A 15,790-nucleotide genomic window follows, 5' to 3' on the forward strand; every position below is an offset into this window, starting at 1 on the left:
ACTGCAGAGTAATGGCAGGGTACTGCACTGCAGAGTAATGGCGGGGTACTGCAGAGTAATGGCAGGGTACTGCAGAGTATGCACTGGTATTGCAGAGTATTGGCAGGGAATTGAGGGGTTAAATTCGGTGAGCAGCGATGTGGGCACTGCAGATGCAGCCCACATCGCTGCTGACACCGATCTCTTTCCCCTCCGCTGTACCGATCGGTACAGAGAGGGGAGGGAGGAACAGGCGTCATAACATGACGCCGGTTTGTTTCCAAGTGATCACTCCGTCATTTGACGGAGCAATCACGTGGTAAACGGCGGCTATGATCGGCCGTTTACCGTGATCCGTGATGCGACCCGGCGGTCACGGATGCTCTCGAGTGCGCACACCTCGGGGCACGCGAGAGCAGAATTCTGGGAGGCCGTTAATTAACGGCCTCTCAGAGTTAGACAACCCCCCTGAAGCCGTTAATCGGCAATGGGCAGTTGTTAAGTGGTTAAAGCTAGATCACTAGCTATATAGGTGAGGTGAATATAGTGGTGTATACTGCAGTCAGGGCACAGACAACAACCACTACACAGCAGCAAGATAGGAAATCAGCCAAAAACGATTGGTGTGTACTGTGTTGAAGGTACACAGAACACCCACTGCTTCAGATGCTAAGTAACACACTACACGAAGCCGCCTCAAAGGCGGCCTTATATAGTGTGGGGCGTGCACTACACAGCCTGAGCTATGATTGGCCACAGGCAGGATGCCTGTGGCCAATCATGGCTCTCCTCGCTGCTGGCGCTGCGATTGGCCAAGCATGCGGGGTCACAGTGCATGCTTGGCCAATCATGGGGCAGCAATGCACTGCGTCACCGCAGTGCATTGTGGTCCGCGCGCGCGTCACTCGAATTTTGACGCGAACGGCCCAAACGTTCGGAATTCGCCGAACGGCCGAACAGCCAATGTTCAAGTCGAATGTACGTTCGACTCGAACACGAAGCTCATCCCTACCCACCGCCTTCCCATAGTTGCCAACATTGTAAAAAAACGTATAGGGACACTTTTTTGTCTGTGGGTGGATTCTTATTATAATTAGGGGGCAGGGCATTCGTTTGTAGGTGTGACATAGCATGTGACATAGGTGTGACATAGCAGCTAAAAATGGACTTGGTTTAATCTAAATATTGGGCGTGACTTAATGAGGGTGTGACTCAAAGGGGGTTGGTTAGAGTCTGAGATAAACGAGGGATGGAGGGAGAAACAAAGGGAGAAAGAGAGAGAAGGAATGAAAGAAAGAGAGATGGAGGGACAGCAGGCCCAGATCCTACACCACAATAGAAATATGTGTATTTCAGAAAGTTTAACAATCAGCAGATAAAGATACACCAAACACCTGATGTTAACGCATCAATCATCCTGGCACCATGGTAATACCAGATGCCATCAGGTGCCCCCAGCAGAGTCCCTCCTTACATCAGGCATTCCCAGCAGAGTCCCTCTTTACATCAGGCATCCCCAATAGAGTCCCTCCTTAGATCAGGCGTCCCCAGTAGAGTCCCTCCTTAGATCAGGCGTCCCCAGAAGAGTCTCTACTTAGATCAGGCATCCCCAGTAGAGTCCCTCCTTAGATCAGGCATCCCCAGTAGAGTCCCTCCTTAGATCAGGTGTCCCCAGTAGAGTCCCTCCTTAGATCAGGCGTCCCCAGTAGAGTCCCTCCTTAGATCAGGCGTCCCCAGAAGAGTCTCTACTTAGATCAGGCATCCCCAGTAGAGTCCCTCCTTAGATCAGGCGTCCCCAGTAGAGTCCCTCCTTAGATCAGGCGTCCCCAGTAGAGTCCCTCCTTAGACCAGGCATCCCCAGTAGAGTCCCTCCTTAGACCAGGCGCCCCCAGTAGAGTCCCTCCTTAGATCAGGCATCCCCAGTAGAGTCCCTCCTTAGATCAGGAGTCCCCAGAAGAGTCCCTCCTTAGATCAGGAGTCCCCAGAAGAGTCCCTCCTTAGATCAGGAGTCCCCAGCGGAGGCCCTCCTTAGATCAGGAGTCCCCAGAAGAGTCCCTCCTTAGATCAGGAGTCCCCAGCGGAGGCCCTCCTTACATCAGATGTCCCCGGAGGAGTCCCTGCTTACATCAGATGTCCCCAGCGGAGTCCATCCTTACATCAGACATTCCCAGCAGAGTCCCTCCATACATCAGCAGTGTCCCCCTTACATCAGGTGTCCCCAGCTTCTTGTTTGTTCTTAGCATTACTTCTTTTGGTCTTCTGTAAAATGGTGGCCGATGGAGACAAATGTCTCCATGGGCCACGGACCTCTAGTGGTGGGCGGCTACAAAAAATTGGGAAAAAAGGGATTTTCTGGGATATTTCCCAGGAAATGTTAAAATCTGGAAAAGGGTTTAAATCCCGGGGAAATGCAGGACAGTTGACAAGTATACCTTCCACCTCCCGGTCTCTCTGGATTTACTTCCGTCTCCTCTGTCCACATCTGTGGGGTGAGACTGTCCCCAGTTACTCTCGCTCCACCACCATGATGTCCCTCTCTGGCTGCCACTCTTGCTCACGGGATGGGGGTAGTCTGATCCTCTGCTCTCACACTCCCTCTCACACCATGCTGTCACAGCATCTGACATTCCTGCACTTCCGTGCCAAAAAAGATCTGCGACACTCCAATTAAAAACAAACAAAACATCCAGGTACTTTTTTCCTAATCAATATACAGCTGTCACATGGCCCAGCTCTTTCTGTCTGCAGGGAAACATAAGCAGGAGGAGCTTCTAGTCCTCTGCAGCTGGTCACATGTTAAAACTAAATAAATAAATGCATTTGAAAAAATGATGGATATCAATAAGCGGTTTTAAATTGTCATGCAACTATATAATATAAAAGGGAGGTAAATTCCTCCATCAATCTACATGTAATCTACCACCTTCATTGTGTTTAGCTGGTTAGTGGGCATGGAGGAGGAGGGATATACAGTATAGCTAGAAATAGCCTGTTGTTGTAAATAACTGGAGACAAACTACCACATTCCATAAACAATGTAAACCACAGGAACTCAGCATGGAGATGGTGGGAGCCGGTCATAATGGCCACAGCAGGTGTACAGACCCAGGAACTCAGCACAGGGATGGTGTGAACCCCTCATAATGGGCACAGCAGGTGTACAGATCTGGGATCTTAGCATTTGGGGAATTTGGGGTGGATGTGCGAGGGGGTGTAGGAGCGAGGATGATGAGTTTCTTGGAGAAATAATATATATAAATAATAATAATTATTTTTAATTAATAATAATATCTATTTTCTGATTGTGATAGTACTGGAAACTTTTCCATCGTTTGATTGGTGAATGAATTCCCTGTACATTGTGCGAGGCAATGCGCAAGGAAGGGCTTGGTGTGGGTGGATCAGCCATGGAGCACCTTAGAGGAAAATGCCAGTGATCCCCAGTCACTTACCCCCAACCTGGTGTGAGTCCCGGTGAGGAAGCGAATGAGTCCATACATTCTGGTGTCAGTAGAAGTTCAAAAGGGATGCAAGGACATCTTGGCCACTGGGAAAAAAGAAAAGTTAGAACAGAAAGAAAGATCCAGATGGAAGAGACATAAGAAGAAGAACAGAACAAAACCTAAAAGGTATAGGTGGGATAAACCCATCATTCCCTTTACTTGTGAGAACGTTTCCTCTCTAACAAGAGGGGAAACCCTGACCAGTAGTGGGGGAAAAATCCATGTCTCCGAGGGCAGGAGGAGGTGCAAGAGTGCCGCTCCGGCCGCAGCACTCCCTTGTGGAAAATATGTGGGTTTGCAAGAACCCTTGGCATCATTGCCAACACCTGAAAGCAGGAAAGACATGCCAAAATGGGTTGAGCAAGTTGTGAGCAAGAGAATTCAGCAGGCAGGGGTATGGAGGTGTGGAAAGGCGGGAGGGGGGGTAGGGGCAGGGCCGCTGATAGAAATCATGGGCCTCGTACAGCCGATCTGACGGGGCCTCCTTCAGCCCCACCCTGGTCCTGCCCCTGGCCCCTCCTTCAGCCCCACCCTGGTCCCGTCCCTGGCCCCTCCTTCAGCCCCACCCAGGACCTGCCCCAGATGGTCAGAGATTGCAGACATAGTACAGCAGGAGATGATCAGAGACTGCAGATATAATACAGGAGATGGTCAGAGACTGCAGACATACCACAGGAGATGGTCAGAGACTGCAGACATAGCACAGGAGATAGTCAGAGAATGCAGACATAGCACAGGAGATAGTCAGAGAATGCAGACATAGTACAACATATGATCACAGGCTGCAGACGTAGTACAGGAGATGGTCAGAGACTGCAGACATAGTACAGGAGACGGTTAGGGATTGCAGACATGATTGATTCGGGAGATGGTCAGAGACTGCGTTTATGGCTGAACCCAGTGTACAAGTATATAGTATCACAGGGCTGATCCACTCTTTTTAAACCAGCTCTGCAAAATCAAGTCAGTGATTTTCCTTTGAAAGTACAACCAAGTGACAGAAGACAGCTTCACATCCAATTTCCAAAATACAAATTTTCTTACAAACAGTGAACTGCTCAGTATTAGTGGAGGGCAGTAACCAGTTAATGTGAAGTTTCTAGCCTAAACCAGCAGTAAATCCTCAAAAAAAAAAAAAAAAACAATCTGTGCAGCACACACAGAGCTCTGGCTAAATAGCTGATTATAAACTGAAATGCTTAACAGCTGCTGCGGAGTCTTCCACAGATCATATCAGTGTGATCAGACAATGTGCAGGTCAGGTTAGGCAGATAAAAGAAAAAAAATAACCAACAAGACAAGAGGGAGGGGAGGCTGATCTTCCTGTTCACTGACACAGATATCTGGAAGACACTGCAGCCGACTAGCTTCATGTTACTGCGGTCCCGACTATCCTGTTTCCATTCAGCCACAGCTGCGTGTCCTTGCAGAACTTGTATTGCTGTTGTCATACCTTGTATGTCTCCCTCCTCACTCTCACATTCAGCCCCACTCGAGCACTGTTTAGAGTGAAATGTGAGCGGGCTGGAAAAGGGGCGGGAAACACTTTTTTTTACTTTGCATTCTTTCATTTCCTTTTTACGTATATTGCTGGGCCCCCGTGCTGGCCAGGCCCGGTACTACAGGGCCAGTTGTACTGGCTTATCAGCGGCCCTGGGTAGGGGAGTTAAGTATAAGGGGAAAATAATGGGATAGGGATATGTAAAAAAGCCTGTCGAGTCTAGAGAAAGTCATCAATTCGGCTGAATAGCAACTCGGCTCCAATCCAAGAGGGAAGGGGTTTCTGAGACTTAAATAGGATCTCCAGGAATTGAGGGTGAGTATTGGAAACCGCCTGTACAGAGTATAGCTATGTTGGCAACTACCAGTTAGTAGGGCTTAGGTGTACATGGAAAAGTTATTTTTTGGAGGGGAGTACATCCGGTGTTATGGAGAAAGAAAGTAGGATTCCGAGTAGGTTGCGTCCTTGGCGATGAAGACAATGTACAGGAGACTGTGAAAAGAGATGAGGAAGGATATGAGAAGAAGCATTCTCTCTGGGCAACAGCCCAGTAAATTGGTAGAGAACAAGACTCATTCAGCTTGGGTGCAACAGAATCAGTAGGAAACAGAGTCCATTCAAAAAGAGAGACGATGAGGTGGAACAGGTATCAAGGAGCAGTTTCAGGGTGGAAGGCCCTCTTTAGCCTTTTTGGTTTTGGGTTTTTGCCAGTGGGAGGTAAGTGGACTAACTGGAGGGGACCGCTTAGAAATGCTGAGAGAAGTCTGCATCGGGGAAAGAGGATCTCTGGAGATGATGCCCAACTTCTGTAGGAGGTGCTCTCCTTTGGGAAAGGTAGCGATTCGGAATGGCTTGTTGTTCATTTCAAATTTCAAGCTGAAGGGAAATAACAACCAATATATAATGTTCTTCTGGGTCAAAGTTATCAGTAATTGTTTAAGTGCTCTGGATCATGGAGGGAGAGATATCAGAAAAAATCTGGATAAGATGCCCCAGAATCTGCAGATGAGGGGTGGAGCAGGCCTTTTTCATCAATTCCTCCTTAACCGCGTAGAAGTGCAGCTTGACTACAATGTCTCGAGGGAGTCCATCTGAACGGGGAGCGGGAGGGGGGGCCCAGAGTCCTACGAGCTCTATCAAGTTTCAGTCTGTGTGATCAAATCTCAGGAATGAGTTCCTTAATGAGGGAACTGACAGCCTCTGGTACATCGATAATGGATTCAGTTAGCCCCCTGATCCTAAAATTATACCGTCTGGACCTGTTCTCAAGGTCCTCAATTTTGGCCATAGCAACATCAAGTTGATTGTGCTGGTCTTGGATGCAGTCCATATTTTGGTTGGCCCGGGCAATCGTGGCATCTACTTTGGTCTCAATGTGAGAACCCAGATCCTGGAGGTCCACTTTAATGTCTGTCCACTTGTCCAGCATCTCAGAAAATTTGGTAAAAATAAATGAGATATCCTGGGGTTGTGGTGGGATATGACCCGTGCTGTGCAGGGGCTCACTAGGCCTAGGAGAAGTTGCAGCCATGGGGGACATTAGAAGTTCATCTGGCATATAAGGGATTCCGTGGATGTTGGAGAGGTTGTGCCCCTGAGTGGAGTAGTGTTAGGAGTGCCCCCACATACCTCAGCCTGCAGCATGTCCCGCCAGGAGGAGTCATCAGGGATCCCTGTGAAAGCAGCCTCGAGGAGCAGCCATGCCGCCACGATCTTGGAAATCTTGTCTCCGGGATCGTGCTAAACTGTGCTGGTAGGTTGCTCCTGGCTGTCCCTGCTGACATAAAAATATCCCCACAGGTGTCCCCACTTGCTGGCGCTAGCGATGAGGGGGGTCAGGTGATGCCGCCGGTTACTGGGAGCACTGTAGAGCCAGAGCAGGACGGAGCTCCGAGACTATGCGGCCATCTTCCGTAACTCCATGTATGCGCCCTTCTCTAAGGGCCGGTTCACACTGCGGCGCGAGGCGAGGCGACACGGCTCGCCTCGCCTCGCTCCCGCAAGTTGTCCCCATTGAGTACAATGGAACCGTTCTGAGAGGAGCGACTCGAGTCGCTCCGACTCAGAAAAAAGGTTCCTGTACTACTTCGGGGCGACTTCGGGGGCGACTTGCATTGACTTCTATGCAGAAGTCCTCTGCAAGTCGCCGCTGACCCCCCCTGCAAGTCGCGGCGAGGAAGTCGGAGACGCCTCGCCGCGGCTCGCAGTGTGAACCGGCCCTAAATGATTTTTTATGATTTTTTAACAAAATAAAGCATGGAGACATGGATGGATGGGGGAGTTTGCTTTGAATATTAAAAATGAATTAAATAGTGTTTTTGGTTTGTGGTGCAATGAAGACCCACTTTAACGGCAGGTCACTAGCAGGCAGTATGTAATAAGGAACTTAAAGCCAAGCTCCATGCAAAAGGGGAAGCTCACTTTTTTAGCCCCCCCCTCCCCACTCCACTGCCATATCTGGCACCTTTTGGGGGTCGAGCAGCTACCTTGATTTGAGAGGTACCCACTCCCACTTCTGGCTGACTTTGTCACAGTAAACTCATCTGGAGCCACAAGGCTTCATTGCCGGTTTCCCTTAGCCAAGATAGCGGCGGCAGCACCCAAGAGACGATTGAAAAATCAGCTCCGGTAAAGACACCTCTGGATTTGTGGACAGGTAAGGGTCCTAATATTAAAAGACAGCAGCTACAGTATTTTTCTGAAGGAGCCTGGATCTCCACTTTAAGCCTTGGGTTTCTTACAGCATATCTAAGGTCTCATTCACACTAGAGGTTGGGGGTTTGTTAAAACCCCACGGTTGAGCAGTGCTTTTACTGTCCCCTTCCAACTGCTACCCCCTTAGCTGCAGAGGCAGTGGCCATGGGTGTACACCTGACGCAGCCACAATGCTTTGCTTCACAGTCATGGCAGGAGTTATACACTCTGTTGCTTTATACACCTGTCAAGTGAACTGGGCTTTGCGCTATTGCCAGTTCAAGGGTTAAAGCAGGTTTGACTGCCTGTCAAATGCTCTCTGAAAAGTGATCCAAATGTGGATCACTCTTCAGTGACCAAAGCAAGTCAAAGAATTTTTTTTTCAGTTTGCGTGGAGCATGAAATGCTCTAATTGGGCGACTATATGGCAGATGAGGTTTAATGTTGATAAATGTAAAGGTATGCACTTGGGGGCTAAGAATATGCATGCATCATACATACTAGAGGAGTACAACTGGGGGGAATCAATGGTGGAGAAGGATCTGGGGGTTTTGGTAGATCATAAGCTCAATAATAGCATGCAATTTCAAGCTGCGGTTTCCAAAGCGAGCAAAGTCCTTTCTTGTATTTTGTATTAAGAGAGGTATGGACTCCAGAGAGAGAGATATCATTTTGCCCCCCTGTACAAATCATTAAGACCTCATCTGGAATATGCAGATCTGTTTTGGGCACCAGTTCTCAAAAAGGATACCAGGGAACTGGAGAAAGTGTAGAGAAGGGCAACCAAATTTCTAAGAGGCATGGAGGAACTCAGCTATGACGAAAGATTAGAGGAACTGAATTTATTCACTCTTGATAAGAGGAGATTAAGGGGGGATAGGGTCACCATGTATAAATATATAACGGGTCCATATAGTGAACTTGTTGTTGAGTTATTCACTTTACAGTCAACACTGAGGACAAGGGGGCACTCTTTACATCTAGTGGAAAAGAGATTTCATCCTCAAATATGGAAAGGTTTCTTCACAGTAAGAGCTGCCAAAATGTGGAATAGACTCCCTCCAGAGGTGGTTCTAGCCAGCTTGGTAGATTGCTTTAAAAAAAGGCCTGGATTCTTTCCTAAATGTACATAATATAACTGGGTACTAACATTTATAGGTAAAGTTGATCCAGGGAAAATCTGATTGCCTCTCTGGGATCAGGAAGGGTTTTTTCCCCTGCTGCAGCAAATTGGATCCTGATTTTCTGTTTTTTATTTTGCCTTCCTCTGGATCAACTGTGGGTATAGAGTTGGGTATATGGGATTGTATATTTTATCTATTTTTTATGGTTGAACTAGATAGATTTGTGTTTTTTTTTCAACCTAACTAACTATGTAACTATGTATATGTGTGTATGTATAAATATATATTAGGGCTGTTACTGATTAAAATTTTTGTGTTTGATTAATCTACAAATTTTGATTAATTATAACGCGCATACAACTACTTCTAGCTGATCTCCTTGCATTGCAACTCTGCATTAGTCAGTGGTAAATGTGGTATACACTATATACAATCACCCAACACTAGTTAGTTTCCACAATCCATGACTTAACTTCACAGTTTACACAAATACATTTTAAATTCAAACTGTAGCACTGATGTAACTAATTATTTTTTTCACAGTAGCGTGACAATCCCTCCACCTCCGATCTAACTAATCACTCTCACCTTATGGCATGGACCCCTGTACAAACAGCTGGTCATGCAAGCGGGTATCAAAAGGGTTAACACGGACCATAAACTTCTCTCACGTCTCCTTAGATCTCAACAAGGACGCCAGGTCATGGGTAGAAAGAAAAGATCTAAGTGCTCAACGCCTTAAGTATAAGATTTAATTTTTGTGTTCAAACACAAACTACTCACATAAATATAGTAAAAACACAGCATGTAAAGCCGACAATCGCGTTAGTTCCATAGGACAGCAGCAGGTGACGGCATGCGTAGCTCCTCCCCCATACGCGTTAGGTTCAATCATAACTTCAAAGTCACCAGACTCCTCCCCCCTTGTGATGTCCGTGACGTCACCGGATCTCTGACGGAACTCCCTGAAGACCCGGAAGTCGGCAGGGAAAAGGTATTTTGATCGGTCAGAAAAATTTTGATCGATCAAAATTTTTTACGATTAATCGAGGAATTAATGTTTAATTTCCACAGACCTAATATATATATATATATATATATATATATATATATATGAAATGATTTGTAAACTTTAAGCCAAGACTGGAAATTTGTTGTGAACTGTTGGGCGCAGACAGATAGCATGAATACCTTCTAGCTGACTCTTCGGGGTCCAAACCAGGTGTGAACGAGTCCTAATTTTTTTTTTTCCAGTATGCATGGAGCGTGGAATGGTTAAATTCCTTGTTGTGTTTGTGTTACGTTTGGATTCACACCCTGTCCAAGAGCCACAACTGGACTTTAGAGGAAATCTACCTCACCCTTACCAGCGGGTGTGCTGGTCAGCCAGGGCAGCCATGGCTCACAGCATATTTAGATAATTGTGACCCAAATTGTGAAAGATTTCCCCTCACTTCCTGTTTTGGTGAGAATGGTGACCAGGACAAATAGAGAGGGTGAATCCCCCCAGGGAGAAGCTAAACAGGGAGTAGGGTTGCACAGAAATGAACCAAAAATTTGCCATTTTTTTCTGATGTAGCACACTAGGACCATGGTAATGCACTTACTTGCATTATGGTGTGTTGCAATGCATGTGCACCATAGGGGCGTTGCCTTGGGGTGCCAAAGATTGACACCTCAATAGGTAGGTCTGAACGAGCCCATAGATTTTACGGTGTTCTGTCAAAAATAGCAATTTCATTGAGATCTCCAATTAGGTCACTTCCGCTTACTGTAAACCATCAGTATTTGTAAATTTAGACGATTTTCTGTTTTGACACAAGACTGGGAAGCGTGTACACTATGGTACACAAAGACTTTTGCTGTTTTGACACAACTGCGGCTAACAATGAAAAAGTTGGCGCCACATCGGAGGCAGCCATTTTGTTGGTGATTATCGGAGAAGACTAACAATGCCCGCTCATAATAACGGGTACCGGAGTGTATATGGTTGCCAGTGTTGTGTCAAGACAGCAAGTTGTCAAAATTTCTAATTACTGATGGTTTACAGTAACAGGAAGTACTGTGATTGGATATCTCGATTCATTGGCTATTTTGACAGAACTCTGGCAACTGTGTAGTGTCAGGGCCTGTCCGATTGGGTATGAACAGTATTTTTCAGCTAGGTCCTCTCATACATATTTGTGGTTGATATAACAATTTGTGTGTACAATTTGGTTGTAATGTGGAGTGACCAACTTGGAATCCGTGCTCCCAATCTTTTTTTTTTTGAATCTGCACAGGTTGTGAGTCTACAGGTCCAACTGGGAATCTACCAGGACTCTTTTGATGACCAGTATGTTGGATGTGTGGATAAAATGGAATCCCTGGCACCAGATATACTCAAAGAAGAAAGGCAGACAAACAAGGAGTTGGATGCGGCTTGGCTGGACGCCTCTGAAACATGGCCAACCAGAAAGACATTGATAAAATCTCTTCCAGCTGGGTTCAAAGATGAGTATGGGATTGCCTTGTTAGTCTACAGCAATTTAACCCTCACAGTGTACAAACAGTTAAATCGGGCAGTAAGGGAATATGGCGCCAATCCATCATCCTTTGCGTTCCACGCATTACATTTTTACCTTACCCGAGCCCTAATTTTGCTCCGTTGTGAGTGTGCTGGGCAGCCATGGCTCACATATCGGGGTTCCAGCAGGATTGTGTTTGAGCCCCCTCCCAACCCTGGTGATCCCATCAGACTCAGCCAATTTGCCTCTTCGTCTACAGACATCAAAGAGGCGCAGAAATTTGGCAATGCATCCTTCTTCAACATCACAACATGCTTTGGGGCCGACATACAGAACTTCTCCTACTTCCCGTCCCAGAAGGAGGTCCTGATCCCGGTAGATGAGGTCTTCCATATTACCCGTCACATCGAGAGGGGCAACAAGTTTGTCTTGCAGTCATCCAGCAGGAGATGCAGCTTCTACAATTGTGCCTATCTGGGAGGTGAGTTAAAGGAGAGCTCAGGTCAGGCTAAGACCCTCCATCAGATTATATGACTTTGGCACCCTTAGCATTCCACCACTGTGAGATGCAAAAGTGCCTGTGCTAAAGGTTGTAAATAAATTTGCAGCAGGACTTAGTTGATAATCATCAATGGACCCCTGGCTAAGAACATATTTGTGTCTCTCCCCTTCAACTACTGTCCCAGTATAAACACTTATTCTCAATGTTTATATTGTTGCAGATAAAAGTATACTAAAAATGGTTTACAAATCTCAGAGGGCCCTTGTAAAGCGGTAATATTGGCAGCAAATTTTCTTGCAGCAGTCATTTAGTAAGCATGTTCAATGTATTGCAACTAAAGAGAGCACCAAAAAAACCTGTAAGTTAAATCATTCTAATTGTAAATATAATGGAAGGTGGAGACTGGTTTATTCTGAGATGGGTTCATGCAGAACATACCAATAAAAAATATGAGATGTTTTTGAGTATCAACTTTAATGCGTAGGTCCAGGCTCCTAAAAAAAATACTGTAGCTGCTGACTTTTAATATTAGGACACTTACCTGTCAACGAATCCAGTGGTGTCTTCACCCCAGCCGATTTTTCGATCAGCTCTTGGGTGCTGCCGCCACCATGTCGGGTAAGGGTAACCGGCAGTGAAGCCTTGCAAATCACAGCGGCCTTACTGCGCATGCGCTCTGTGAATGGTCTGGCGGTGAGGGAAGGAGGAGGAACCCGAACTTCTGGGTGACTTTGCAGTGGGAGTGGGTACCTATCAAAACCAGGTACCATTTCCCCCCTCCCCCCAGAAAAGTGCAGGTGCTAAATGTAGCAACGAAGGTGGGAAAGCAAACAAGCAGAGCTTCCCTTTTGGGTGGAGCTCCGCTATAAAAATACTGTCTATAAGCAATTCTAGTTATACCTATCGGGGGGCCGCACTATACAATAAAATTTTGCTGAGTATAGAAAATATTAAAGAAAAACTCCAGGGTGCCCGCACTGCATGGGTTAACTGCTCCATGTTTGCCTAGGAGTGAGAAGAGCTGAGATATACTTACCTAATCTGTCGATCCTCTGATCACAATACTGGTCCCCGCTGCTTGTGCCCCCCCCGCACGCTACCGGTCTTGTACATGGATTGTTCCTGACATCATCTTGCCCATAGACCTGCTCTGATGTAAGGACAGTCCACCACATCGCTGTTTTCCAGGGGATTGTGTAAGTATAGCCTTTTGATGCAAAAGAGTGGTTCATGTATGCAGTGCGAGTTCTTCTTTAAAGTTCTATTGAAAGATTGTGCATGTACATAAGTAAACATTCCAATTCACCAGCAAAACAAAAATAATAAACTGCCTCATAGTGTGGTAATATAAGCCCTCAGTTAATTCAAAACAACGATTTTACACTCACGTGGTACCCTGAAAAGACAAACATATTGGTAAAAGCAAATGCAGTTCTTTAGTAACCAGCCATGGCCACTTGTGTGATGACATCATGTCAGGCTCCACCCTACATGTTTTGTCAGCTGGAATCACAGTTTTAGCATTGCTACTAGAACTTTCTATTTGCACATGGACTGTATATACGTTGTTAATTATGCAATTCCTCTCATTTTCTTTTAGTTAAGCACCATATTTGTTTTCCATGTATTCATGATTTAATATTGTTTTAGCACTGATTTATTTGGGTTTGCTATCAACAAACTGTGCTAGCTGCTTTTTGCCCTTGTAGCTTAAGCGCAAGTTACACTTTGATTTTATTCTAAACAAGACACTGCCGGTGCCACCCATCATTGACACATTTCACTCTCGTGCTCTTAATCTCAGTTCCCAGGTAGGACCTTCATTTTGAATAAATCTTGACAGAAGAAAGTGACATCATTGGTGTGTGACCTTTCTGTTTCCCGTTGAATTAGAGTGTTTTCATTTTTCACTAATACCTTGTTTCGAGCAGATAGCGGTGTGCTTGAGCCTCGTCTATAGTCAAAATTGTAGCTATGAAATTTGCAGCATCTGCTTGAATGTATCACTAATTCTTGGTTGAAGCAATTACTCAAATCATGTGAGAGGTGAGGAGGTCAATGTTCAGAACCTTTTTTTGTTATAGAGGAGATTAGTTGGATTTTCAGAAAGTTGCGGACAGTTGGATAAAGGTTTCTATGGGCTGAACAAAAAGTTATAGCAATACAGGGACCTTCCTCCTGTGCCCTCAGACCTTTCACATTCTTTTGTAGCTTATGCCTAGTCTACCCATAAGCCCTTGTACACACGGTTGGACATTCCGACAACAAAATCCGTCGGATTTTGTCTGACGGATTTTGTCCGAAACTTGTGTTGCATACACATGGTCGGACAAAGTTGTCGAAAATCCGATCGTACGTAACGTGATGACGTTATTTCGTTACAACGGGACTACCTTCAGGCTAGTAGCCAATAGCTTTGGTCTAGGAATTTGATCAGAGCATGCGTGGCACTTTGTCCGATTGGAATTCTCTACACACAATCGGACAAAGTCCGATCGGATCATGTTGTCGGAAAGTTTTATAGCCCAGCTCTAAAACTTTGTCCGTCGGATATTCCGATGGAAACAGTCCAATGGAGCCCAGACACACAGTCGGATTATCCGACAACACGGTCCGATCGGACATTTTCCGTCGGAATGTCCAACCGTGTGTACAAGGGCTTAGAATTGACCCTGTGCAGGTGTTCTGTCCCTGCTACATATTTCTCTCTGTGTAGCTCAACATGCAGCTAAACCCTCCTATTCTACAATAAGCCAGACCGAGTGTTGTTTTGAAGCTTTATTAACAAAATAGGGTGAGGTGAAACCATTGAGAGAAAAAACAAATACAGAGACATATGCAGAACTACCCCGGAAGGAGCTGCTAATGAATGTTTGATTCTGCACCCTGCCTCTAAAACCCCTTGAATGGTCTCAATCCCTTTGGCACACCTGCTTGGTAGTATTAGTGTAGGACTCAGCAATAGAGAGAAACACAATAATGATACACCATAAAGTATATTTACCATAGCCCTGGATCCCGTCACTTCACCAGCTGTAGTAGTAAATAGAGGCTCACACAGAGTAGCAATTAACCACTCAGAAAGTTTACTAACGTGGATATTAAACACGACGAACAATGTGAAAAATCAGAAACAATAAATGACAGTAGATAACAGTTAGTGTATATGTGAAACGGTAAGTTCAATAATAACAGTAGGGGGTATTATATAGACAGGTGTATAATGGGACAGGCATTCAATATGCTCCAATTCCAATATTAAACACCTTTCCAGCGAAACCCCAATACACACACACACCAAACTGTTATAATATAAGGTTATTTACATCCAACAGTACAATGCAATATTTAACTTGCACTCAAGGGTTCCCCCTAGGTTGTACTTCAATGTTCAAACTATAAAGTAGAGCTGTAGAAGATGATGAAAGTTCCTTTTCTCCAAGTATCTTCAGCTAGAGTATCTGTGAGAGGTTGCAGTGTCATGGAACCAGCACCAGTGCCTAAGGCCCAATTTTTCAGCCCCTGTTTAACAGGGGCGTGTAATCACAATTTTTTATATATTTCACAGCAGGGCCTGTTCCAGCGCCCACCGAGAGTAACTGTGAGGGCTTAAATCTTGGATACGATTGGTATTCTGATTAACCCTTATAATTGTGGAGTCCACTCTGTTCTCAAAGTTTCAATGTGAGCGCCTAGCATCTGGAGATCCATTTTAATTTCAGAAGTGATTCTGGCTGCAGTCTGTGCTAACCCCCTATCTAACATGTCCGCAAATCTAGAAAACATCAGGGAGATATCCTGGTGCTGGGGGGTGTGAGGATCCCTGGCCTGGTATGTCACAGTCTGACTAGGGGATGCTGCAGCTGACGGGGACATCAGCATCTCATCCAGGGTATGGTTAATAAGGGACACTGTGGTGGCTGGAGATAATGGTCCCCCAGAGGGTGTGATGGTTGGAGCCCTGCCACATACCTCCTCAT

The 15,790-nt window shown here is 45.7% G+C and overlaps 1 protein-coding gene across 4 annotated transcripts in view; it reads left to right on the forward strand.

Moving 5' to 3' along the window:
* Nucleotides 1-15,790, forward strand: part of LOC143927338 (ecto-ADP-ribosyltransferase 5-like) — a 126,348-nt gene that overhangs the window by 83,431 nt on the left and 27,127 nt on the right. For all 4 annotated transcript variants that reach the window (XM_077451349.1, XM_077451353.1, XM_077451348.1 and 1 more), the window contains exon 3: nt 11,084-11,789. In XM_077451349.1, coding sequence (XP_077307475.1) covers nt 11,084-11,789 — 706 coding nt within the window. The remainder of the gene's footprint in view (nt 1-11,083; nt 11,790-15,790) is intronic.

This window comes from Lithobates pipiens, unplaced genomic scaffold, assembly GCF_037356315.1.
Source record: "Lithobates pipiens isolate NorthernLeopardFrog02 unplaced genomic scaffold, aLitPip1_a1.2 Scaffold_23, whole genome shotgun sequence".
Lineage (NCBI taxonomy): Eukaryota > Metazoa > Chordata > Amphibia > Anura > Ranidae > Lithobates > Lithobates pipiens.